The sequence below is a fragment of the Diadema antillarum genome, unplaced genomic scaffold (assembly GCF_040938485.1).
Source record: "Diadema antillarum isolate AM-2024a unplaced genomic scaffold, OU_Dant_1.0 seq00000247_RagTag, whole genome shotgun sequence".
Lineage (NCBI taxonomy): Eukaryota > Metazoa > Echinodermata > Echinoidea > Diadematoida > Diadematidae > Diadema > Diadema antillarum.
This window is the reverse complement of record NW_027271291.1, coordinates 428448-455112: the sequence shown is the minus strand read 5'-3', so window position 1 is coordinate 455112 and position 26665 is coordinate 428448. Positions and strand designations below refer to the sequence as shown.

At 38.6% G+C, this 26665-nt stretch overlaps 1 protein-coding gene across 1 annotated transcript in view; it reads right to left on the bottom strand.

Moving 5' to 3' along the window:
* The window catches only part of LOC139729574 (beta-hexosaminidase subunit alpha-like), a 40842-nt gene extending 14391 nt beyond the window's left edge, over positions 1-26451 (bottom strand). Inside the window, exons 1-9 of the mRNA XM_071640499.1 lie at positions 26122-26451; positions 12820-13041; positions 10668-10876; positions 9983-10048; positions 8294-8340; positions 5412-5522; positions 4649-4750; positions 1521-1828; positions 632-791 (exon numbers count right to left, since the gene is read on the bottom strand). Coding sequence (XP_071496600.1) covers positions 632-791; positions 1521-1828; positions 4649-4750; positions 5412-5522; positions 8294-8340; positions 9983-10048; positions 10668-10876; positions 12820-13034 — 1218 coding nt within the window. The 5' untranslated portion in view covers positions 13035-13041; positions 26122-26451. The remainder of the gene's footprint in view (positions 1-631; positions 792-1520; positions 1829-4648; positions 4751-5411; positions 5523-8293; positions 8341-9982; positions 10049-10667; positions 10877-12819; positions 13042-26121) is intronic.
* Between the last annotated feature and the right edge of the window lie 214 nt (positions 26452-26665).

Below are 26665 nucleotides of genomic sequence, written 5' to 3'. Positions count from 1 at the left end.
CAATTACGTAGGGGTATTAAAAAGCGTCGAAATGAGTAACATATGCGCTCTTTATTTTCTTACTAACATGCATGGGCGTGCAAAAAGTGTACAGCAAAAAAGCATAATGAACGCTGACTGACGCTCACTGACATATCATGACAATGTACAACTTTTATAGCAATGTGCAATCACTTGTTTACTGTAAACAATTTTCGCAAGTTTTAATGTTCAGTCTATTTTTAACACTTCTTTGGACATCTTGGCTTTTGAGCAACTTCTACATGTGGCTGACTAGTATTTACCCACAAAGGTACATGTACATGAAAACTAATTTACTGACCCATTTTATAAAACAAATAATGCACATTTTTAAAGTTGCGTTTCCAGGTATGTAATAACAATGTTGTGCAACATGCTCTCGCTGCGCTTTGTGCATACATTGTATTTCACCACTGTAAAAACCTTTGAGTGCCCTGCATCTCCACTGACGCACTCTCTCCTGTGCATTATTTGTATAATATGTCATGAATATGCATTTTGTGCAAAATGGGTGTGGCCTTATCGGCTTTGCACAAAATGCATATTCATGACAACTAACAGTGATATCTAAGACGGCCTGTCTGGATGACTTTCACCACGGTGAACCTACCTTGACCTGGTTGTCGATGACCTCCTGCCACACGGCGTACCCAGCCTTGAGGTCGGCCATGATGTTCAGGAGTTTCTGCTCGTAGTATTCCTCCAGCTTGCTGTAATTGGTGCCAAACTGGTGCTGTTTCATGAAGGCGGTGATATTGGGGTTGCTCCTCCTGCCATTTCAGCATCAACAGAATGAGAAAATGAAACCTCGGGCCATGAACTTGTTGAATAGGACAAGGTGTGTGCATTTTGTCAAGAGTCATGTTGAATCATAGACTGGTAAATTGTTGGCTACCTTTCAAGTTGAAAACATTTACTATTAATAGTTACAGCTAGATCACACATGTCTGAAGAAATCTATTTAAAGTGAAGAGCCACGAACAGAGACACATCAGCAAATTTTCTGGATATCAATGGCACTGAGTGAAATTGCTGGCAGTCATTCAATATACACTGTACACATATTTCAACAAATTATGCAATTTCAGCTCACTATTTTGGAAGTTTTTCCAAATCATTGCATATTTTTTTCACAAATCATTCTTTCTTCAACAAACATTTGAAGTAGTTTCAAATTGTACACAATAGTAATTACCTTTAATACATAAGATGTAGGCCTAATGAATTATGTGTCGCTTTAAGCAGTAGCAAGAGTAATCATAACAACAATTCTTGTTGTTTAAGAATTCTTGTGTTGCAACAAGAATTTTAATTTCTAGTAATAAAAGGCATACATGATGTACAGACTAGGTAACATGAAATGAAAATGTAAGACATATGTGTGCATATCACAAAGGTATTAATAGAACAGCATGGCTCTTTTGATCTGCACGACTAAAAAAGCAACAACAACAAAAAATTGAATAAAAAGAAGAAAAGAATTGTGGCAGTCTACTCACCAGCACGCGAAATTGACTTCGTCTCCCCCCATGTGAACGTACTTATCCGGGAAGAGGTCAGTGACCTCTGTAAAGAAGGTCTTCAGGAAGTCATAGTTGGAGTCCACTGTGGGGTCAACAGGTCCGTACTGTCCAGTGGGACCCTTCTCGGTGTAGCAAGGGGTCAAGAGGTTCGGAATGGAGACCCACGACTGGGTGTGGCCGGGCGTGTCAAACTCCGGCATGACCCGGATACCGCGCAGGCGGGCATACTCAATGACTGCCTTCACATTCTCGCGGGTGTAGACGTGATGTTGGTCATAGGCTCCCTACAATGAATGAGAGTCGGGAAAGCTTAAACCCTTTGCATACCAGCGACATTTGATGGCTATAGTTTGTAAGATGTTCTCATCGATAATATATCAACCTTCAATACGTGGCAAGTTTTGTAAACTCACTTCAGTATATCGATGCTATACATACACATGTAGGTTAATGGTGATATAGGAAAGGCATTGGATAATCCATATTCACTAGTCATTGACAATTACTAGTACTTTACCCTTACTGTGCATTTTTTACCAGTTGGCATGAGCCCTGGGTATTGATAGATTGAAGTAAATGTCAATGAATACAGATTGCCTAATCTCCCAATCCCTATAGAGTACCAAAATCTGTGAACACAATACTGTAAAACATGATATATTCGCGGAATGAATTTTTTGTGAATTGGAGCCGGCGGCCTTTTTTGCGGCATGAAATGTTCGCGATCTGCCACTGGCATTCAGTGCATATAGTGTACAAAAGAACTTTCGCGTGCATTTTGATTTCGCGAATCTTCACGCTCGCGAAATTCGCAAAATTAAAATGTACGCGAACATTTCTCATTTTACAGTAGTTGATAACCACACTCATACCCGGTTACATCCCACTGCCCAAAACCTTGTCCAAGGGTATCTCCTGTGGAACCAGCACTGAGTTATAACAAAAGACTGCGACATCATTACTTTAATATTCTATAGTGTCAATACAACCTTACTCTGGGACTGATACACATCACTACCCCTGAGTGGGCTTGCTGATCTACAACAAAGTGCAATTTGGAACTGAATGCTCATGAAATGTTTGCTAAGTGTCTGAGCACGTACAATGTACAGGGTTAAGGACATATGGTGTACATATATGTACCCATTAGCATATAAATGAAATATGCTAGTGGATGTGACTATTGCTTGCACAGTACAGCCAGGGTTAAAAAAAAAAAAAAAAATGCTATATATTTTCACACATGAATTCATGAAAATTTGAATATGCTGAGCACTGAACATCATACTCTTCACAAGAATGGACTCATTATTTCTCAAAATGATTTGCTAATGCTAATGATCACAGGAATAACAAAATATCGTATGTTGTATTGACACACAATGACCGCTATTGGAAACATTTTTTCTTTTTTTTTAATGAACATGATCGTCTTCAAAAATGCCTTTAGAACTACAGCTCATGAAAAAAAAAAAATCAATTTTGTCCTTAATGAGATATCTTTGAACAGACTTTAAGGATAAAATGGGACGAGGGTCTCGGAAGAGAATGTGCTTTACTGTAGATTAAAATGTCTGCTTATACCAAGGAAAATCATTCCATCATACATGTATGATTCTTGATGAAAATGTGGGGCCTACCATTATTTGATACAGTAGACCTGTCAAATAGATGGGTCTTCATCAGCTTGAGTTTGAAGAATAGCTCACTTATGGGGGATCAGAGAAATAAGCCCGAAGTCAGCTGAAATGTGCAATCGCGTCTTCACCAGCTCGAGCTTCACGCACGTTCGGGTTTAACCCTAACTAGGCCGGGGGGGGAGACCTCCGAGGCCTCCCCTCGACGTTCCGCGCGATGTATCGCAATCGCAAAAAGCTATCGCCGCGACGTTTCACGACTTTTTTCTTTCGAGTCTCCCGCATCTTTTGACACCAAATTTGCGACGCCCGGGCGTGCGGTTCCGAAGTTACGCATAAATATGTACATGCATGTCAGACCAAAAATTGCTCAAAAACGTGAATTTGTGTACAATTTCAATGCAAACTGTGCTTACAGGCAAATTTCATAAAAGCATAATTATTTGGGTGTTTTATTGATTAAAATCAATGAATAACATATTTTCTTGTTCGGAGCGATGTCGCGGACAAATTTCATCGAAAAAACAATGAAAAACATAAAGTCGAAAAAACAAGGAAATAGGTAAGAAATTCAAAAAAACAATAAAATACTTAAGAATTTTTTCTGATATCACAATTTTTTTTAAACAACATTTGCTAAGGACACTAAAAATAATATTTATAAAAAAAATGTGTCTGTTTTGAGCTTAATTTTGTGATTTAGACCAAATAGTCTGATTTCATGCATCATTATGAATAAATTAGCATAATTTAGCATAAATGATAATTTTTTTAAAAAATTAACTTCATGGTATTTTAGTTTACATCATAGGCAATGTGTGTGCCAATTTTCGTCGCGATCGCGCTGTCGACGGCCGAGATCTGGAGGGGGGCCTGGGAGCCCCCCCCCCCCCCCCCCCCCCCGGCTCTATCAACTACCTAAATAGCCCAGCCTAGTTAGGGTTAAATAAGCTCGATGCTGGCGCCGCGAACACACTCCGACCCGACTGCCTACGTTCCTGCGTGGTGCGCAACACATGCAGTGCCGATGTTTAAGCTCGAGCTGATGAAGACGCATTAAGATTAGCACGCTATTTTGCAAATTAGCTGGCTATTCTGCACATAAGTCCAAGATTTCTTTGGCTCATTTTCCGATCGGAATAGCCCGCTATTTTGGTCTTCATTGCAAAATTAGCAGGCTATTTTCTGATCGGCTAATTCTTTGGAACAGAAATAGTGGGCTATTCTTCAAGCTCAAGCGGATGAAGACCTACCTATTTTGTATAACACAGTGACAGCACAGCACTATCAGAATAGTCGACATGTCAATTCTAGGAGGCTCTGAGATTAACAACATGATCCTTGTATCTTAGTAATGATAGACAATTAGATAACACTGACACAACTCATATTGGATATTAAAGTACTGACCATCAAACAAATAAAGGGGGGCGGGGAACAAGTGGCTGGGATATGATAAAGGGTCACCTTTTGACTCATGACGGGGTAGGCAGCACTCTCGTAAGGAAACGACTGGTCATCGACTATGTGCCAGTGTAAGACGTTTAACTTGTTATATGCCATTGCGTCCTGAAGAAGAAAACAACAATAACAACAACAAAGAATACATCAATACATGCATGGCTGATTCACTATCATGAATTGTGGCAATAAGTGCTTGCACAGTATACTTACTGGTGTCTTAATTTGTAGTAACTAGTTTTCTTCATGTACATTTGAATTGATTGTAGATCAATTCTTATAACTTTGCATTAAAGTTCTGATTATACATCTTGGATATGTATTACACATGTAGTATAAAAATTGTGCTCTTTCACATAACATCATAGGCAATTCATAGCATTCATGATTTGTCACAAACAGCATGTACACTGTCTACCGATCACCACTTCTGATACACTCCTTCTGTGATCTTCTAAAATGTTTTGAGGTTTTTTCTGTATCATACTCTTATACTTAAAGCTGACATGCTGCTGATCTTTTGCCACTTTTCTGCAAGGTCATTCATTTATCACACAACATACATGTATATCTATGTTTTCTCTTTATTGGTATTCATAAGTGAATCTCACTTATTGTGGAATATGTAGACAAACTTCAAATGAGTTAAAAAATGATATCAAAATACAAGTTGAAATACAATCATTTGCAGTTTGTATTCTGAAATTAAAAGCCTGAAGATGAACATTGATCCACTGTACAATCAGAAATGAAGAGAATGGGAGCTTACCAGAGTCTGAAAGATAGAGGACATGCTGAGATAATGTCTGGATGAATCCACCATGAAACCACGATGCCTGAAGCGAGGGAAGTCCGTAATACTCGTCTTGTTGATCACACGCTATATAATCAGTGGTACAAAGAATAAACATCACACAATTAATGGCTAAATTATGGCAATAATCACTGTCATCACTGTTTTTGCAGAACTATGCCTCCAATATTTTTCTGTATCTCTGGAGTTGCAACTATAAAAGCACTCGGAGAGTAAATACCTCCACCAAGCAGCTCATTTCCACTCATACACGCATGCTGAAATTTCCCAGTGATAAAGAAGCCTTGTGTTTATCTCACCAGCTTCCTACTGCAAAGCCCCTTGAGCAGAGCACGCTTTTTAGTGCACATATAAATGCAAATCTCGAATTCACACAGTTTGAACTCCCAAGTTCATTAACCCTTTTTTTTTTAAACAAAATATCAAAAATTCTTCGAAAGTTCATACTGTAAATATTCCCCGGATCACTACCAAAATTTAATCATCTGTTCCTTTTGTCAATATCAACTTTTTCTACAGGTTTCAGCCAAATTCAGTCACAACTTTTTGAGGTATTTTGCAAAGAGAGAGAAAAAAAAAACTAACAGCGACCAAAAAACATTATCTCCTTGGCAGAGGTAGTATTGATCCAAGCACTTCTATTCTTCACATGTTAATTTACACATTAAGTGAAACTGATTCAAGGGGATTTCGTTTGATAGTTTCTTCATATTGAAAGTTCACCTCAACACATCATTGACACAACTTTTATATTTTCATGCCAATTTTGAAGAGACTTCTGCCATACAGTTTGTTTGATTTTACCAGAGAAGTGTTATACATGTTATAGAAGGAGAGAGACTTTCTTTGCCTTGGTGCAAATTTATGGGTAGGTTCTCAAATCATGACAATATTATCGTATATAGGTATTCCACTGGCTCTTCCATAAGTTTGGATATGTTGACTAAAGACGTCATTCTTAATTTCAACAATTTAAAGCCTTATTTCATCGAAGATATTGAAATCCTGTGAGCAACTTGGTGCTGATATTGTATTCAACAAATCCTTCAATTTTTCTCCCCTATTCCCCTTTCTATTGGTGCTCCGGGGCTGAAAAATGAATATTAAGTGTATCATTTAGAAAAAGACAAGTTCACATTCAACCATCTTGCGCACATTTGTGAGTCATCTTGTTCACCAGGTTTAGCACCTGAATTTTGCAGATTAATTAATTGGCCATGGTGTATTTCTGCATACTATACTGGCATTTTACTTGAAGAAGTACAGTTATTGCTGATTTTTGTGCATTTATTGTGTTCTTTGCACACTGAAAAACTGCTGCCAAAAATATTGAAAGGGACAGCAAACAGCTGCTCAATAGATTTGTCATGATTTTGGAATGATGCAGATTTAGACAGAAGAGGTTTCTTATGTCACAGTAATCCATTCACACCAGCAACAGAGCACATAACATCTCTGCAGCACGGAGCATGGGTACAAAGGAGAGATTCTGATTTCTTCTCCTTCTAGATATTAAAGGACAAGTTCACCTTCATAGACATGCGGGTTGAGTGAATGAAACAATATTAGTAGAACACATCAGTGAGAGTTTGAGGAAAATCGGACAATCCCTTCAAAAGTTATGAATTTTTGACGTTTCTGCTCAGTCACGGCTGGATGAGAAGACTACTATAGCTTGTGATGTCACATGTGTACAACGATATAAAGAAAGAATAAAGAAAATTCAACATATTTTCACTTTTCTCTCATAACAAATGAACACTCTACATCTCTCTTTCAGAAGGCAGGGGGAATAACATTACCCTTAACATACATCAGTAACAAGTCAAAGAAATGTGGACTTTATTCAAAAAGTAAAGTTTTGTGAAATTCTTTTTCTTTTCCTTATATAGTTGTACGCATGTGACATCATACACTGTAGTAGTCTTCTCATCTAGCAGTGACTGCGCAGATACTTTAAAAAATCAGAACTTTTGAACGGATTGTCTGATTTTCCCCAAATTTCACTGATGTGTTCTACTCACAAAATACTGTTGCATTCACTCAATCCACATGTATACATGTATGTGACCCTGCATCACAAAATCAACAAAAAGTCGCCAGCCACAGATTTTTAGTTAAGGAAAGATTCTGAAAGAGCAGATTCTAAGCATTAAAATGATGTATAACTCAAATGAAATGGACTCTCGTAACCTATCCATATACAAGTATTGGAAAGAAAGCACACACTCTGGAAAGGTGTGAACCGAGAAAAGAGGCTCTGAAGTACAAGGTCTATTCATGCGCTTAATCTTCACCAAACAGCGCTGGCTGTGCGATGAATAGGACAAAAAACAGGGTGTAAACGAGCGGAGCAACAACAATGAAGAGATTAACAGATTAAGCTCTATTAACACATTCTGTCCATGATTAATGCCAACTTTCAAGGCAGTACATGTAGCTTTATTCCTTCAAAAGTTACTAGACTTAAAAATGAAGAATGTGCTAGAGATTATCAAGGAATGAACAGGTGCCTCCAGATCTCACTACTCTATGAAAAATGGGTCGTAGAAAAACTGGTGAAAATGCCTTTTCCCATTCATTTTTTGATCACAAACTTGAGAATAATGTAGAAGAAGGGTAGTTCCTTTAGAAAATATGAAAAACCCAATATTGACTTGGTTGACCCGTTTCACCTTTTTTGAATCCTCACCTAAAATCAAGGGGTGCGACTTTTTGTGTGTTTTGTGGTGCACGGTCACATATGAAGGTGGACTTGTCCTGTAACATCTCCCTGATTTTACTCTATGTACCAAAGGCAACTTGGATCTGGTGCATAATCACACTTCATTACTCACCCCACCATCACTGGAACCGTATATCAACTGGCTGAATGTTTCCAATCCTGTATGAGAGAAGTTGCACAGGGGAGAGGTCAAACTAGTGCTCTCAATTCAAAATATTTACTAAATACATTCAGCTGTCTGTAAGGTTTGTCCCAGTCAGTTCATGTGATTCAATGCAAGAATATGCTGCTGCTAGAAATCTTAGATTGTCTTCCATATTCCTCTTTAGTGCCTCAAATGTGTACTATGAAACTGCACGTGTCGCAGTTTTTGTATACATGTAGCTGCCTTTGCAGAAATATAGAACAATCTGTCAACTGGTGTGCTTCTCTGAATGGACTATTGATACAACAACAACAACAACAACAACAACAACAACAACAACAACAACAACAACAACAACACCAACAACAACAAGAACAAACACTTTGGACAACTTCCTTGCTCAGAAGGCTTACAACATTTAGACTGAGATCTCAATGTGAATCTGTTCTGCTTCGTTACTTTTTTTTCATTATTCTAAGTGCATAAGTGTCTTAAGGGATGTGTTTAAATTGATACACATGTGGTTATATCATTACAACAAAACAAAAGCAGGTACACAGAGGTTAACATTATTGTCAGAGGCAACAGTCTAAAAATACATCTTTAGCCTTTGTGGCTGCTGCCTTTCCTGTCCTCAGTGAATACCAGAATAAAATATTGCTGTTCCTATATTCTTGCATTCAATATCTACAGAGGAGTGAAATTTCTTGGCCAATAATTTAGACCACAGACAATCAATGCAATGCCCATCAAACTTTAACCCCCTATCCCCCTCCCTCATCCCAAGGGGAAAAAATGTTGGTACATGTACATGTACTTGAACATATCACAGGCCTTATCCATGTACTATCAATGCTTGCTTTATTTTTAGAAGATGTCACTTTGAGGCAGGAGATGTACATGTATGATGTGATTCTCTGAACTGAAGGAAGTTGGGAGTAATAATTGATGTTCATAAATACAAGTTCAGCATTAGGTGAGAAAGCCAAAACATGGTTCTCATATGCCAGCAGAACTGTCTATAATTACTCTAAAATGTACATGTATGTACATTGTATATGTGTTTAAATGAGTGAAATAATACTGTGATAACACGATTTCAGTTGGGTAACGACAGAAATGTGAAATATTAGGCCAACAAGGTTTTGCCGGAAGTCCACAATCTAAGAGCTTACCCGATCATAGTTGTGACATAATATTTCATAATCGATTATTGGAAATCAAAATGTCGGGCCACAGCTACATCCATCGATCGATCTTCCACGCTAGAGTGAATCCCATGCAGTTTGTTTGCACGGGTATGATCGATTGTCATGTTATGTACTACCTTCCCACAATGCTGAATGTGGGGTTCATGGGTAGGGTTCTTCTGGAATAAAAGTCTTCTATCTATAAGACTGAAATTCTTCTACACTTGTGATCTCACAACTCTCCAAAAGTAGTCATCATTCTGGCTAATTGCATACATGCCACGTAAGTTTCAGTGTATTGGAAGCAAATTCCAAATGATAAAATTTTCAGCCTCTCCAAGAACTATGTTTTGGCTTTATACCGGGGGGGGGGGGGGGGGGGGGGGGGGGGAGGGGGACAGCATAGGGGGTGATGGTAGCAAATAAGTTTCCATGATCACCCAGTCAGTACTATATGACTGGTTACCTCTTATGGCACCCCAAATTGATTTTGCAGTCAGAGTAGCTTTGGGAGAAGAGACTGACAAAGTATCTGAAAAAAAAACCAGACATAAAGTTTGAGAGAATTAGTTAGTAGGTTGAAAAGTCGTTCATTCATTTGGTATTTACAACCTTGAATAAAAACTTCAATGGTTTATGCATGCACACTGTCATACTTAGGTGAGCATTCCTTCCTTTCTTCTGCCTAACACAGCTGAATCGACTTCTTTTCTGAAACTTTAACATTGTGCGATGCCAGCCACCATAACGAGCATTGTCAACTTTACTGTACAACCCCTCTTTGTGTCACAAAACTGCACAACCCATGAAGTAGGTAAACAAGCTCATGTTGACTCAGAATTTGAATCAACAGTTAGACCATACAAATTCATGTATTCATCTCTGAGACTTTAATAGAGTTCTATGAAATATGTCTAAAAAGTAAATAAATTGTGTTGATGTTGATCATGTGCCACTGCACAAAAATGTTCTTTTCTTTTTTTCTTTTTTTTAAACTTGCTGTATAGAAAAACAAAAAACTCAGGATTCAATTAATTTCATTTCACAGAGTCTGGCCACAGATCACCTTGGATCTTGTATGAATGCACAAATACAATGAAGAATTGAACACAATGTCTTTCCCCACAGTTGCCTGCAATGCATGAACTCACAGTTCTCATCTGACTCTAGACTTGGATAATCCTGGCACGGTTCCATCACGTTAATATCGAGACCTGTCAGTTCGGTCGCTGAGGGCGCCGTGAAGGCCATAGGTGACCTACGTCTACGGGCTGCCTGCGGGGTCCCGAAGAAGATGATTCCAAAATACCTTGCAAAGGCACTATCCAGTAGATCGCATCGTACTCCAGTCGCTGTAAAACTACACAGGAGAATGGACCCGAGTTCTTATATATCCTTACACATATTTGCTTTTCTGTTTGTTGCTGTAAAAATATAACACTAACTAGTTGAAACTTTGGTTCTAGCATACTGAGATGGTACAATTGTAAAAAGTTTGCAGTACACCATGCACAGTGGTCTTAAAAAAAGAAACAATGGTACCGTTACTTTTTCCTAGGTGAGCATCAGGCTTTGCTGTGGAGCATGGCAAAAAAGCATGTCTAGTATTTAACTCTTTATGGGCCCAAATTCACGAAGATGGTACAAATGAAACCATGGTTTAAACCATGGACAAAAACCATGGAGCGCCAAGTGTCGCATGGAATATTTCATTTCGAAATCAGACATTTCATTGATGAAATGATTATTTTGTAACAAAATGACAACATTTTGTAACTAAATGAACACTTAGTCCACAAAATGATAATTTAGTTAATGAAACGGTCATTTTGTCGACGAAATGACCAATTTTGTAACAAAATATTCTGTACAACACTTGGTGCTCCGTGGTTTTTGTCTATGGTTTCATTTGTACCACCTTCGTGATTTCAGGCCTTTAGGTACCGGTACCTGGTTCGCACACCTGACTCAGTTGATGTCATGCCAAGTTCACATATTTTGCTTGAAGGCACAAGCCCACCCACACTGATTGATAACTCACCAAATACCACAACAGTATAGGAAAAGCTCCACTTGCAATTCTATTCCTCACACATGTAGCTTGCGTTGCCTTGTGATTGAATAGCCCTGTTCCATAGATAAGGGCTTTTCACATAAATTCTATTCTTATTGCAGCTTTGTGTGTACAAACTTCATGCCTTCCAGACCTGGGAAATAACATAGCTGCAGGCCATTTGCAAGAAAGCAATCATAGCTTTGTAATACAATTTACATCACAACAAAGCTTGGAATTTTCTCTCCGACTTTGCTCATTGCAGGTCTAGCATTTAAATGTATAATCTACTTGTAGAACAAGTTTCATGGCTTTAAAAAATAGCCTTTTTGAAAAAAAAAAATGTTTGGTGTATTGCAGTTCCAGAATAATGTGGCACTCAATGGGTTTATATCGTGGCTTACACATCTGCGAGTTAAAAGTCAGAGACTATTGTTCATGAAACTGTTATACCCAAAGCAGCATAAACTGGCCCAGCAAATCATTTTCACAAAATAACCAACTAGGAATAAGGGTTTTTGCCTTCATTAGGGAGCTTTAGATCTCCAACACCAATGCTAACCTGCTGAGGACGAGTCCAGAGTACCACGGGTATACTTGGGCAAATGTCTATGAGAAATGCGTGTTGTAGCAAAATCAGCCTGTCCTCAACAGGTTAAGAGGGAAAAAAAGAAACAGTTCTGCAGTGCACAAAACCGCTTATCAAAATCGATCTCGCATCCTGCTCTTCTGAGTTTTCACAACAGTTCTGGGCCATTTTAGCGTCCACTCAAATTCATGACGCGGAGAACTAATTGCTGCCATTATGAAACACAACACAAGGGGCACTACTACTGTAAAAGTGGATATTTTGCATGACTAATTTTTCGCGCTCGGCGAGTTATAAGAAGAGTTTCGCATGATTTTGATTCCGCGGAATCAAGACATCAACTACTGCAACATATGGCAAGCAAAAATATTCGCATGCTTTTATTTTCGGGATAGTTTCTGGTTGCACGAAAATGCACGAAAATTTCAACACCACTAAAATGTCCACTTTTACAGTATTTAACTGTGTATATGTATGCTGTCTCTTCTGTCTAAATCTAATGATACTTTGCAACACGACGCAGGGAGAGAGGAGAACCGTCAATGCAACCATCATTTTTATATCCACGTCACATATGATATAAACTAAAACTCGCTAATATCTTGACTCAACTGTATTGGCTAAAGGCCAGTGCAGATCAATTTGAATTTCTTTCGCTTACTCAAATCTCTCCTCCGAGACCAGGGTATAGACATCATTGGTGACTTGGATCTCCTGGGGCAAAGGCCAAGGGGATCCTCTGCTTGCAGTTGTGACTTGCCTTCCTGGCAGAGCCTTCTCCAAATTCAACGGGTCACTCAGGGAGGCGTCGGTCCAGCACAGTGCCCACGATGCCAGAACCAAGAACAGCATGGGGCAAATTTGGAGGGACTTCATGTTGAACCTGGACATGTGAGCATAACAAACAAACAAATGACACCTGGTTGAATAAAATTGTATGGACCATCTATGAATGTCTAACTTGACCAAACTGTGGCCCTTCATACCATTACTTTCTGCAGGAAGAGAATGAAGTTATTCACTAGGTCTAGAACAATCACTTTTGGGTGCAATTCAAATCTGATCAGAAAACTGAACGGAGAATGAAGACAGAATTCCTACAATCTTTGTCCTGAGGGCATGAAATGGAGTACAAAAAGTGCAATAAATATCAAAAGCCAGACACATAATGACACAGTAGAGTGTGCAGTACCAGTATTCAAGAATCTCACACCATAAGCATAAACTGACTGAGATCAATACCTAATTCTGTGGTCTAGTGGTAAATAGTCTATAAATCATACAGGCTGTAGACCAAGAAAACTCAATCACTGGATACTGTATATGCTGAATATTTCTTAAAGTTTTTATTTTTGCCAATTTCGCGAGTCGGGTGCTATTCGCGAAATTAAAGACACACCAAAATAACAACTTCGATCCCGGTATGAATGTGACAAACACACACATATAATTTCTCTGTTCAGTACTGGGCAAGTCCAAGATAAGGTCCCCTCAGAAGGCAAAATTTCATCTTTGCTCAATATTGACATGTTTGGTATCATTTTGAAGCTTATGAGTTGAAGTTTTGATTTCCGTGGAGGAAAAAATGATATTATGTAAATTTATGCAAATTTCAATGGCTTCATTTGCATAAAAATGAAACACAGCGTTACGTATGGGACATTTATAAAAATTCATATTAATTCAAAGGAAAGCAAATGATATTTGATTAATATGTGGACATAAGAAGTTCATCACATAGTTTAACTTGGTATGAAAATTTAGGGATTATGCAAATGATTATGCAAATTAGCTCGTGTCCTATCATGAGATGTCCCATACGTAACAAAATGAGGTCATTTTTTTAGGTTTTTTCTGAAATTGCTAAGGTTATTTTAATGCCCTTTTGGAAAGTTCTAATTTATTGTTTAGAGAAATTAAATACCAGAGAAAAAAGGAAAAAAAGTAAAAGAAATATTTCTTATTAGGCATTGAAATAATGTTACGTATGGGACAAATGTGTTAAGTATGGGACATCCTCATACATATTGCATGTGAATGCATGTAGCTAGCTGGGAAGTCTCTCAGTACACAAATGGTCAATCATCCTGAAGAAAGCATCCCAACATTGTAGCTACTTTTTGAGTTATAGACACTTGAAACAATACATGAACTTGACTGAACAATTTCCAGAAAGGGGGAGGGGAAAATGGCAAAATACACAATGAAAAATCAGCATTAAAGGGATGGCATAGTTTCTTGTAGAAATAGGGATTCAGTTTTCAATATTTAAAGAGATGATTGGAAACCAATTATATGAATTACTTAAGAGCACGAAATCCTAAGACTAGAGGAATTCAAAGTTTATGTGATGGAGATCCAATTTGAAATGGTTCTGATATATGGAGAAAAAAAATAAAAAGTAAAATGATTTTTTTTTTTAATTGCAAGTGATACACAAATTGTCCTTATTCAATTTCAGTAGTAGCCACAACAAAATTCATGGGTATACATACCGAGGTGTGACTTGAATCAATGACTGACTGCTAGACAGACATCATATCTACTCGAACACTGGGGTTCCACACAGCAAGTATTGCTTATTTATTAAACTTGATATTTCTTGTGTCAAGTTGCTTTTTATTGAAACTAAATGGCAAACTGCCCTTCATCAATGGAAGTAAACACTTTAACCTATTCAATTTTTCAGTAGTAACTATCCTAATAAAAATAGGGCATACATACTCAGGTTGGTCATAAAAAATATAGAATATGATTGAATGTGATTATGATGGTAAATATCTGGGGAATATTGTTCCCTTGTCAATCTGGATCAGTATTTGAGTAATTTCAACTGATTCCACCTCAATAATTATGCAAAAAAAATTGTTTATGAGTATTTTGCAAAATTATTTTGCAAAATACCCATAAACATGGTTCTCCACACACTGAACGAATGGGGAACAAAGGGCATGCATAAACAGGTTGGTAATAAAAATATAGAAATATGATTGAATATGATTATGATGGTGAATATTTGGGGAATATTGTTTCCTTGACAATCTGGATCAGTATTTGAGTAGTTTCAACTGATTTTACTTCAATAATTATGCAAAATACCCATAAACATGGTTCTTCACACACTAAATGAATGGGGGACAAACTGTCCCATACGTAACTGTCCCATACGTAACACGTCATGTCTGTCTTTAATTAGAACCTGTAATTAGAGCTTTTTGCCTAATGACATGAAACTGTAGAATGATATACTTTCAGAGAGTTTTGAGGTTCAAAAAAATGTTCAAAAAAACACAATTTTTCTGGTCCCATACGTAACGGCACATATTTTCTCTTCTAGAATATAATTGTCAAGTTCATTTTTCTCAATTTTTTACATGATTATACTTCTTCTAGATATCAATCACCATGATGAAGTTCAATATGATCAAAGGCCAGAACACTATTTTTCAGGTCATAAAAGTCTCTAAATGTCCCATACGTAACGTGCGCGTTATCTTGGACTTGCCCTACTACACAGTACTCTACGATCGCGAATTTAACTGACTTGCGAAATCATTGGGAAGTCCCGATTCGCGAAAACTTAGACTCGCTAAATACATGGTGTAAACAGTATCTGCCTACCACAAGTATGTCATGTGTTTCCATGCCCATCAGTGCCAAATTTCTAACATTCTGACATACTTGAAGGTGCAGTACAGTATATTCAAAATATCTGGAATACAAAAAGAAATGAGATTTTTCGCGACTACTCCGCCGCGCGAAATTTTTTGACCGCGCCATTCGCTGACTTTTTACTTTCAAGTCTCGTGCATCTTTTGACACCATTTTCGCGAAAATCGCACATACTGTTACGATGCTGCGCGACCTTTTATACATGCCTGTCAGACCGAAAATGGCTCAAAAAACGTGATTTTGTGTATAAAGTCTATGCAAATGGAGTTTTCTCTTCTTATTCATAAAGATTATAATTATTTTCACTTTCATAGGCTGAAACTAATTAATTTTAGCATAATTATGCTTGAAATAGGTTCTGTCATAAATTTTGAGAATAAAAATGATAAAACAAAAGGTTGTAAAAGCAATAAAATACATAAGAAATTGATTTTGATACCAGATTTTTTTTTCATGTACATTGTTAGGAATGCTACAAAGAATGTTATCACCAAAAATTAGGATTCTAGGAGCTTTAATTTCTGATTCAGAGCAAAAGTATGATTTTACGCATATATTAACATAATTATTATGATGAAAATTTCAATTTTTTAAAAAATAGTTTAGTAGACTACGCCACAGGTAATGTACGTGCCAATTTTCATGGCGATTGCACGAGCGACGGCCGAGATCTCAGGGGGTGGGGGGTTGAATCAACCTCGCCCCGGCCACAGAACACCCAAAAAAGCCCGACCTGGTTAAAGGGTTAAGCCTCTCAGTTGAGCTAAAATGCTTCAGGAAGAACAAAGAAATGCAACTTGCTTCATGTACTGTGATTGTGTCAGAATGAACACCACACCCTCCTTTGATAGCTCTTTGTGTAAGCTTAGTGTGGGCCTCACTCCAGACCAGCCCCGTTTCATTAAAAGTTGATATGATAACAACTCTTGCTGGGATGTCAATTGTCATGGTAACGACATGAATGCAGCTTCCTGATTGGCTGTTGCTATAGGAAGTTGTCATTCCAGCAAGAGTTGACATTCTAACATCTTTTATGAAACGGGGCCTAGTTTTAAATGCGACCTCTTCTCCAATCACCCACCCCTCTTTGATGCAACGTCTTCTCCAATCACCCACCCCTCTTTGAATGCTATTCTTGATGCGCCTTTGAATCCTTACAGCTTTCTGTTTACTCCAGAAGATTTGGGATCTAGCAATACAAAGCCTCCATGAGTCCTGTAGGCTTTTGTTTTAACTTAAAGGACAACTTCACCTTCATAAACATAAGGATTGAGAGATTGTAACTATATTAGTAGAACACATCATTGAAAGTTTGAGGAAAATCGGACAATCCGTTCAATAGTTATGAATTTTTGAAGTTTTTGTGCAGTAACCGCTGGATGAGAAGACTACTGCAGTGTATGAAACTCAGATGTCACATGCGTACAACAATATAAGGAAAATATAAAGAGAATTTCACAAAATTTCATCTTTTGAAAAAAAGTACACATTCCCTTGACTCGTTACCGACATATGTTATGGGTAATATCATTCCCCCTGCCTCTAGAAAGAGACAAGTCAAGTGGTCTTTTATTATGCGAAAAAAGTGAAAATATGTTGAATTTTCTTTACATTTTCTTTATACTGTTGTACGCATATGACTCACAAGCTGCAGTAGTCTCCTCATCCAGCGGTTCCAACACAAAAATTTTAAAAATTCATAACTTTTGCATCGATTGTCCAATTTTCCTCAAACTTTCACTGATGTGTTGTACTTATATTGCTGCATTTTCTCAATCCTTATGTTTATGAAGGTGAACCTGTCCTTTAAAAAGTGCTAGAATATGCATATATGTAGGATGTACAATGGTTTATAGGTAGTGTGCAGTATCAGTAATCATAAAATGGGTTCAAGAATGTAGCCAATTGGAAGCGCTGAAATGAGTCACGTGTGCGTGCATTAATTTCTCACTAACATGCACAGCCTGACGTCACAATGTTTACACTAGCAGTGCACACTCAATCAGTTGTTACAAGTGCGTCGCGCGCTACTATACGCGCTGTCAATCCTGTAAACAACTTCTAGTTCAGGTTGCCGGCCGGCCTTTCTTGTGTGCATAACATGTGTGGCGTACGTATACTCTATAATATACGTACAGTACTTATATGTGCGGGATTTCCGAGTGCGACGTGCGTAAATGTTTGGGACGAACATCTTCGGACATCTTGACTCTTGAGCGAGTGCTACATGTTGCTGACTGGTATTGACCCACAAAGGTATGTGAAAAATGCTGTTAGTTTTCGACCCATTTTATAAAACAAATGATGCACAGGATTATTTCGTGGCGTTAGTGGAGATGCAGCTCACTCTCGGGTATTTACAATGTAGTGCAACATGCACTCGGCTTCACCTCGTGCATGTTTCACAATTGTAAATAATAAGTAACGGCTACAGTGTATATTTCAGGTATTAAGTTACCAGGCATCAAGCTTTATTCTTGATGTGCACTACATACCCTACTAAATTACCATAGTTATGGGTAAACTCGACCTAAGTTATGAGTATGATTACTATGAAGTAGTGGGTAAACTCGGTCCCTAGTATAGCGCACTCATTACAACAAAGGGGCTGAATTAACCCACAACTACGGTATGCAAAGGATCATGATCAGTCGCCATGTTACTGTTACAGTAAATTGTAAGGATGAATAATTTACATTTGATTTTGAACAATGACTTAGGCTTAGCTACAGATGTATCGTTAGTCAAGCAGAAATTGAAAGCAGCATGACCGGCACTGAATCGAATATTCACGTAAAATTTACATAGATCTACAATTATGACAATGCACTTAGCTTGGATGACAATCTGACAATAAAGAAAACTGCAATCCTAGGTACAAAAGAAGACCAGTGCTGATGTAAATTAAATAATGCAAATTCTAATTTCGCATCCCTGGCCTGCCCAGTTGATATCTCAAATTCTGCATACCCAAACTCCACCAAAATCACAGGATATACTTCATACTCATATAGCTTAGACTATTTCCAATCACTCACATAAATGGTCACATACTCTACACTTTTGTACAACCCTCAAAAGTGCATGATAACCGGAGGGCCAAACCCCAAAAAGTCGCTTATTTAACGAGTGAGTCGCACTCTCTCTACAAACTAAGTAGACCATGCTTATTTTCAAGTTTTTATTGTAACAAACAACATTCCACTGGTCTACCTCAAAAAAATTGTTGCGAAAGCCTCCAAATCCAAGATGGCGTCCAAGATGGCCGCCATATTTACTGAATTTGTTATTTGAAAGATAGAATTTGATTGAAAGATCAGATTTCAACAAATGTGATGTCATATGAAAGAGAATAAAATTTTCTACAAGTTGATACCATTTTTGTGGGTTATTGTGATAAGTGGATTGAGATTTTAAGGAAAAAACACTCATTTTTTGATATTTTTCTGAAAAAGGGAAAATCATGAAAATGCTTGATTCAGCATAAATCAGAGAAAGACTGAAGGATTATCTTAAAACGTTTCAAGAATTTTGTTTGACATATCATTAATATTTGGAGAAAATTAAGGGTCAGTACCGATTTTGGTTCAGGAGTTATAATGTCTCAAACTTGAAAACTCACTATGTAAAAATGGCCACTTTAGTTGTGACAATACCTTGTTGGTCGTAAAAAGAGCCTGCGCGCACCAAGACTACTACACGCACTACTGACACTGGCGCTTGTAGCAGTGCCAGTGGTGCGTGTAGTAGTCTTGGCAAACGCAGACATTTTCTTTGACAAACAAGGGTTTGTGCCTGCAAACTAACTTTTCATATCAAGTGGTAGCTCAGGTGACGCTGATTGCTATTATTTCAAAGTAGATTGTTCTGAAGCAGATGAGATGAAGCAAAAATATCTTTCAAATAGAGGTAGAAGCTTGAAACAACCTTGCTATAGAAAGTTTAAAATAAAATCTGGATCAATCACTCAAAAAATTCAAGATTGCAGGCCATCAAAGCTGGCATAGTGTATTGCGCCAAAGTAAATGTATCATTTCGATTTTGATACAATTTTGTCTGTTTTGCTGTCTATTTATATGGTTTTTATATATTCTGAACATTTTAATGCTATTTCAAACCATCTTAGGTTTTTACGGAGACATTTTTTTCAGAATGCACCATGAATTTTTCTCTAACAAGAGACCCGCGGGTCTAGCGCTCACCTGAGTATCGCAAGTTCACCTTTCACGCAGTCACTAATCTAAATTATTCACAGCTCCACCAAACTTTGACGAGGCATTCTCAAGTGGAAGATGAAAATGTACAATAAGGGCCCAATTTTTTTCAAGATTCCTTAATTTGGGGGAATTGGGGCCCCCTGGGGCCCTCTGGGTGGGGCATGGTGCCCAGTTTGATAAATTGAGATCCTGATCACCTAGGGATGCTACCTGCCAAGTTTGACAAAAATCCATCATGAGGTTTTCAGGAAGAAGATGAAAATGTACAATTCAGGCCCCCATTTGGACCCTTCCAACCACCCCCCCCCCCCCTACCCCCAAGAGGGGCACCCCTGGATCTCCTATGAACAAACTTGAAACTACAGTCATTAATGTACTCACTCATAGTATTATCTCAGCTCTATAACTTCTGATTCTAGAGAAGATTTTTAAAGATTCCTTCATTTGGGGGGTTTGGGCCCCCTGGGGGCCCCCTGGGCGGGGCATGGTGCCCATTTTAACAAATTCAGATCCTAACCCCCTAGGGATGCTACCTGCCAAGTTTGGTGAAAATGGGTCATGGGGTTCTCAAGAAGAAGATAAAAATGTACAATTTAGGCCCCATTAGGACCCCTCCTCACCCCCCCCCCCCCCCCCCCCCCTGGGTCCCAAGGGGGGCACCCCTGATTCTGCCATGAACAAACTTGAAACTACAGTCATCAATGTGCTAACTCATAGTATTAACCTAGCTCTATCACTTCTGGTTCTAGAGAAGAAGATTTTTGCGGATTCCTTAATTTTTTTTGGGGGGGGGGTTTGGGCCCCCTGGGGGCCCCCTGGGTGGGTCATGGTGCCCATTTTAACAAATTGAGTTCCTAATCCCCTAGGGATGCTACCTGCCAAGTTTGGTGAAAATGGGTCATGGAGTTCTCAAGAAGAAGATGAAAATGTACAATTTAGGCCCCATTAGAACCCTTCCCCACCCCCCCCCCCACCCCTCCCCTGGGTCCCAAGGGGGGCACCCCTGATTCTGCCATGAACAAACTTGAAACTACAGTCATCAATGTACTAACTCATAGTATTAACTTAGCTCTATCACTTCTGGTTCTAGAGAAGAAGATTTTTACAGATTCCTTAATTTTGGGGGGTTTGGGCCCCCCTGGGGGCCCCCTGGGTGGGGCATGGTGCCCATTTTAACAAATTGAGTTCCTAACCCCCTAGGGATGCTACCTGCCAAGTTTGGTGAAAATGGGTCATGGGGTTCTCAAGAAGAAGATAAAAATGTACAATTTAGGCCCCATTAGGACCCCTCCTCACCCCCCCCCCCCCCCCCCCCCCCCGGTCCCAAGGGGGGCACCCCTGATTCTGCCATGAACAAACTTGAAACTACAGTCATCAATGTGCTAACTCATAGTATTAACCTAGCTCTATCACTTCTGGTTCTAGAGAAGAAGATTTTTGCAGATTCCTTAATTTTGGGGGGGGGGGGGTTTGGGCCCCCTGGGGGCCCCCTGGGTGGGTCATGGTGCCCATTTTAACAAATTGAGTTCCTAACCCCCTAGGGATGCTACCTGCCAAGTTTGGTGAAAATGGGTCACGGAGTTCTCAAGAAGAAGATGAAAATGTACAATTTAGGCCCCATTAGAACCCTTCCCCACCCCCCCCCCCTCCCCTGGGTCCCAAGGGGGGCACCCCTGATTCTGCCATGAACAAACTTGAAACTACAGTCATCAATGTACTAACTCATAGTATTAACTTAGCTCTATCACTTCTGGTTCTAGAGAAGAAGATTTTTACAGATTCCTTAATTTTGGGGGGTTTGGGCCCCCCTGGGGGCCCCCTGGGTGGGGCATGGTGCCCATTTTAACAATTTGAGTTCCTAACTTCCTAGGGATGCTACCTGCCAAGTTTGATGAAAATCGGTCTTGGGGTTTTCAAGAAGAAGATGAAAATGTAAAAAGTTTACGCACGACGCACGACGGACGACGGACGACGGACGACGGACGACGGACGACGGACGACGGACGACGCACGACGCACGACGCACGACGCACGACGGACGCCGGACGAAGGGCGATCGCAATAGCTCACTTGAGCCTTTGGCTCAGGTGAGCTAAAAAGTTAAAAAAAATGAAATTAAAAATGTTTATGAAAACCATGCAGAAATTAACATCTTTCCCATATAATCAATATTTGGAGAAAATTAGAGGTCAGTATTGTATTTGGTTCAGGAGTTATAATGTCTCAAACTTGAAATCCCATTTTACATAATATGCATTTACACGCATCTGTTCCCAAAGACGTCACAGAGGGTCAAATCCAAGATCGTGCTTACTTTTCGAGTTCCACTCTCTCTATAAACAAGACCATACATAATATTAAGCATACTAAGCAATGTTCCGTAAGTACACCTCAATAGATTTGTTGCAAAAACCTCCAAAGTACAGATGCGGTCCAATAGGGCCGCCATTTTTATTGAAATTAACATTTCAAACATAAAATTTGATAGAGACATTGGATTGCAACACATTTTATGTCATATGAAGGAGAGTAAAACTTCCTAAAAGTTGATACCACTTTAGCTGTGTATTGTGATAGATTGGGGGGGGGGGGGGAATCCATATTTTTATATTGTTTTGAATAAAGGAAGAAATGTGAAAATGCATGATTTAGTATTTATTAAAGAAGAACTGGAGAATTATTTTGAAACCTGCGATTAAGATTGAGATTTACTGAGATTGAGACATAATTCATATTTCTGGAATTACAGGCAATATCATACACTATTGATAAGTTAACGTCTAAAACTTGAAAAAATTACATTTATGCATTATAAATTTTGCATACAATGTGTTTACATGGTCACATGTAATACTGTAACGGTCTAGTGACTTGCAAGTACCTGCAAACTAACTTTTCATGCCAAGTGGTAGGTGACGCTGATCGCTATTACTGTAGCATTTCATCATAGTAGATTGTTCTGAGGCAGATAAAATTGAACAGAAAGTATTTTCCAAAAAGAGATAGGAGCTTGGAATTTGGCACAAATTTTGCCAATGTGTAATATTTAGCGATAAAAATAGTATCCACACAAAATTCAAGATGGCGGTAATTAATCGAGGTTGTCGTTCAAGGCATTATTTACCATTAGTGCACGTAAAACAAAAACCCAGCTTTACTTAATTCCTCAAACTAGTTCTAAACTGTGAGTTAGGGATAGAACAACTAATGTACAAACTGAAATCAGTATAATTAATGCTAAATATTGTTAGATATACTAAATAGATCTGATAAGAATGTTTTTTATATACTAAATTGTCAACAGTTATGGCTATGGTTTCTTGAAAAGCAATGGTGATATCTCCGTATGTTTTAGGCTTTAATGGTAGAATACCTTTAGTGTGTCGCGTCAAAGTTAAATCTCAACTTATAACTTATAATTTGATATATTTTTTTAATCTTCTTATATTGCTGTCTATTACATGTTCCTATACATCCGAACGATATTGTGCTAGTGTAAACCATATTGAGGGTCTTTTTTTTTTGGGGGGGGGGGGTGGAGCTCATTCCAGTGTTAGGGTAAGGCCCAATCTTTGATAAAAAAGAAATGCTTCTGTATCAAAGATATGCTTTTTTACTTGTATGTTACTCTGCTGTTGTAGAAACGCCTGAATGATGATGGTATATGTGTAATAATGTCTGATCCGTAGATGTCCTTGAAAGCCCTTCTGATCCGAACCCCCCCCCCCCAAAAAAAAAAAAAAAAAAATCGACATAGCGGCAATTTCTCAACTTTGTTGTGCGAAATGTGTTGTGCGAAATTACTTTTCAGTATATTGTTCGAATAAAATTGTCCAAATTGATTATTCGTGCTGTATATTCACATTTCCAAAAATGCATGCTGAAACTGTATTTTCTGTTTACACCAGATTTTTCTTACATTGTTTTTAGGCTGATTTCATGTGGGTTATAGTGTCACAATTGATCTGAGCTTATGCCCTTGGTAGATGCTTTCCCATATTAGATATCAGGATCACTCGAGAGTGAAAATGTTCATTTTCATTCATTTTAGAGTGACCTCGGGGATCACTCGAAGAGTGACAAGTGATCCCTAAGGCAGGGCTCGACACTAACGGTGGTCCGGTGGCCCGGGGCCACCAAAAACGCACGTCGGGCCACCAAAATGTCAGAAATGAAGAACATAGGTGGCCTGATCGGGCCACCAAAAAAGATCGGATATTTGCCTTTGGGCCACCAAAAATAAAAGTTAGTGTGGAGCCCTGCCTATTAAGGTCACTCTAAAATGAGTGAAAATGAACATTTTCACTAAAAGTCACTCCAATTTCACTCTAAATTCACCGTTTTCTTGTTATTCACTCCTCACATCAAAAGCAAAAACTTCCACTCGATTTGGTTTTTTTTTTTCTTTTTCGGAGAGTAGAATATCACTGGTTCTAAAAATGTGTCCATAAAAACCTAAGACGGTTTAAGATAGCACAACAGACAAAATTGTATCAAAAACGAAATAATACATTTACTTTGGCGCAATTTTATACACTATGTCAGCTTTGATGGCCTGCAATCTTGAATTTTTTGAGTGATTGATCCAGATTTTGTTTTAAACTTTCTATAGCAAGGTTGTTTCAAGCTTCTACCTCTATTTGAAAGATATTTTTGCTTCATCTCATCTGCTTCAGAACAATCTACTTTGAAATAATAGCAATCAGCGTCACCTGAGCTACCACTTGGTATGAAAAGTTAGTTTGCAGGCACAAACCCTTGTTTGTCAAAGAAAATGTCTGCGTTTGCCAAGACTACTACACGCACCACTGGCACTGCTACAAGCGCCAGTGTCAGTGGTGCGTGTAGTAGTCTTGGCGCGCGCAGGCTCTTTTTACGACCAACAAGGTATTGTCACTACTAAAGTGGCCATTTTTACATAGTGAGTTTTCAAGTTTGAGACATTATAACTCCTGAACCAAAATCGGTACTGACCCTTAATTTTCTCCAAATATTAATGATATGTCAAACAAAATTCTTGAAACGTTTTAAGATAATCCTTCAGTCTTTCTCTGATTTATGCTGAATCAAGCATTTTCATGATTTTCCCTTTTTCAGAAAAATATCAAAAAATGAGTGTTTTTTCCTTAAAATCTCAATCCACTTATCACAATAACCCACAAAGATGGTATCAACTTGTAGAAAATTTTATTCTCTTTCATATGACATCACATTTGTTGAAATCTGATCTTTCAATCAAATTCTATCTTTCAAATAACAAATTCAGTAAATATGGCGGCCAACTTGGACGCCATCTTGGATTTGGAGGCTTTCGCAACAAATTTTTTGAGGTAGACCAGTGGAATGTTGTTTGTTACAATAAAAACTTGAAAATAAGCATGGTCTACTTAGTTTGTAGAGAGAGTGCAACTCGACCTCTGTTTTTAGCTTTTGGCCCCCCGGTTATGATCAGGGGGGCATTTCAAGAAGCATGTCGTCCGACAATGTTGTCGGACAAACTTGGGCATTATCGTGATATAGTCCCCACCTAGATCCCCATCACAGTGCGCGTGACCCGTGCGTTCAGGGTTAGGGTTTATAGGGTTAGGTAGGGTTTTATTTAGTACGGACACACAGCGGTGGGGACTAATAATATCACGGTTATGCCCAAACTTGCTCTCAGCTAATCAGTTGCAAGGATCTCAGTAGCTTGTAACAGTTTGTCAGAAAAATATCCGACCAAACTGCTTCATGAAATGCCCCCCCCCCCCATGATTGCTGATAATGATCCTCTGTTTACTCTATTGACAAAACAAACTGGTTAGTGTATAATCACCAAACATATTACAACTGTATAAGTAAATTTAGATGTATCCTGTGACCTTGTCTATTGTTCATTCACAAACCTCACGTTTTAGACAGCTCTGCAACTTTGGCCTGCAGTTCTCCTGACCATTCTGAATGGAGGAATTCAAGCAACGGGAAGAAGAAGATCACCGATGTGATCGAATAAAATTTAGGTCTAACGTTTGTTAGTTAGACTTAGAGAGGAGAGTTTACTGAATATTACGAACTTGAATTTGAATTGTACTTACCACTCCTTAACTAATTAATAGCTGGTTTGTGCACATCTGCAACTGGGTACTGCCTCTATCACTGTCTATTCACCTGGCCTGGCCTGGTTTATGAGGTTATGATCAGATCAGAGAACGTACACACACGGGACTATTGAAAATGCCATTATGTACAGTACACGGTCGTACGATCACGAATGCACGAGAGAAATCATGTGACAATTTTTCTGGTGGTGGTGATCATGTGACTCATTTCGTTGGGCGTTCCAGGCCCGTGTCACGAATAATATATCTCGAAGAATCGCATCGACTACTAACGATGAAATTGTACAGATAACTACGAAAGAATTCGAAACAAGTACTAGTACCGGGCATAAAGCCAGTGCTCCTCACAGTTTATAGCCTAGGCCCTATAAAAGGGCAGAATATGTAGGCCTACATTGCTTTGGAAAAGAATAGATCTTTCATACTCGATTATAATCGCTTACTAAATATAATCGAGTACAATACAATGATATTGTTAGGGCCTAAATTTCTACTGCGCTCCTATACGAACTATATTAAT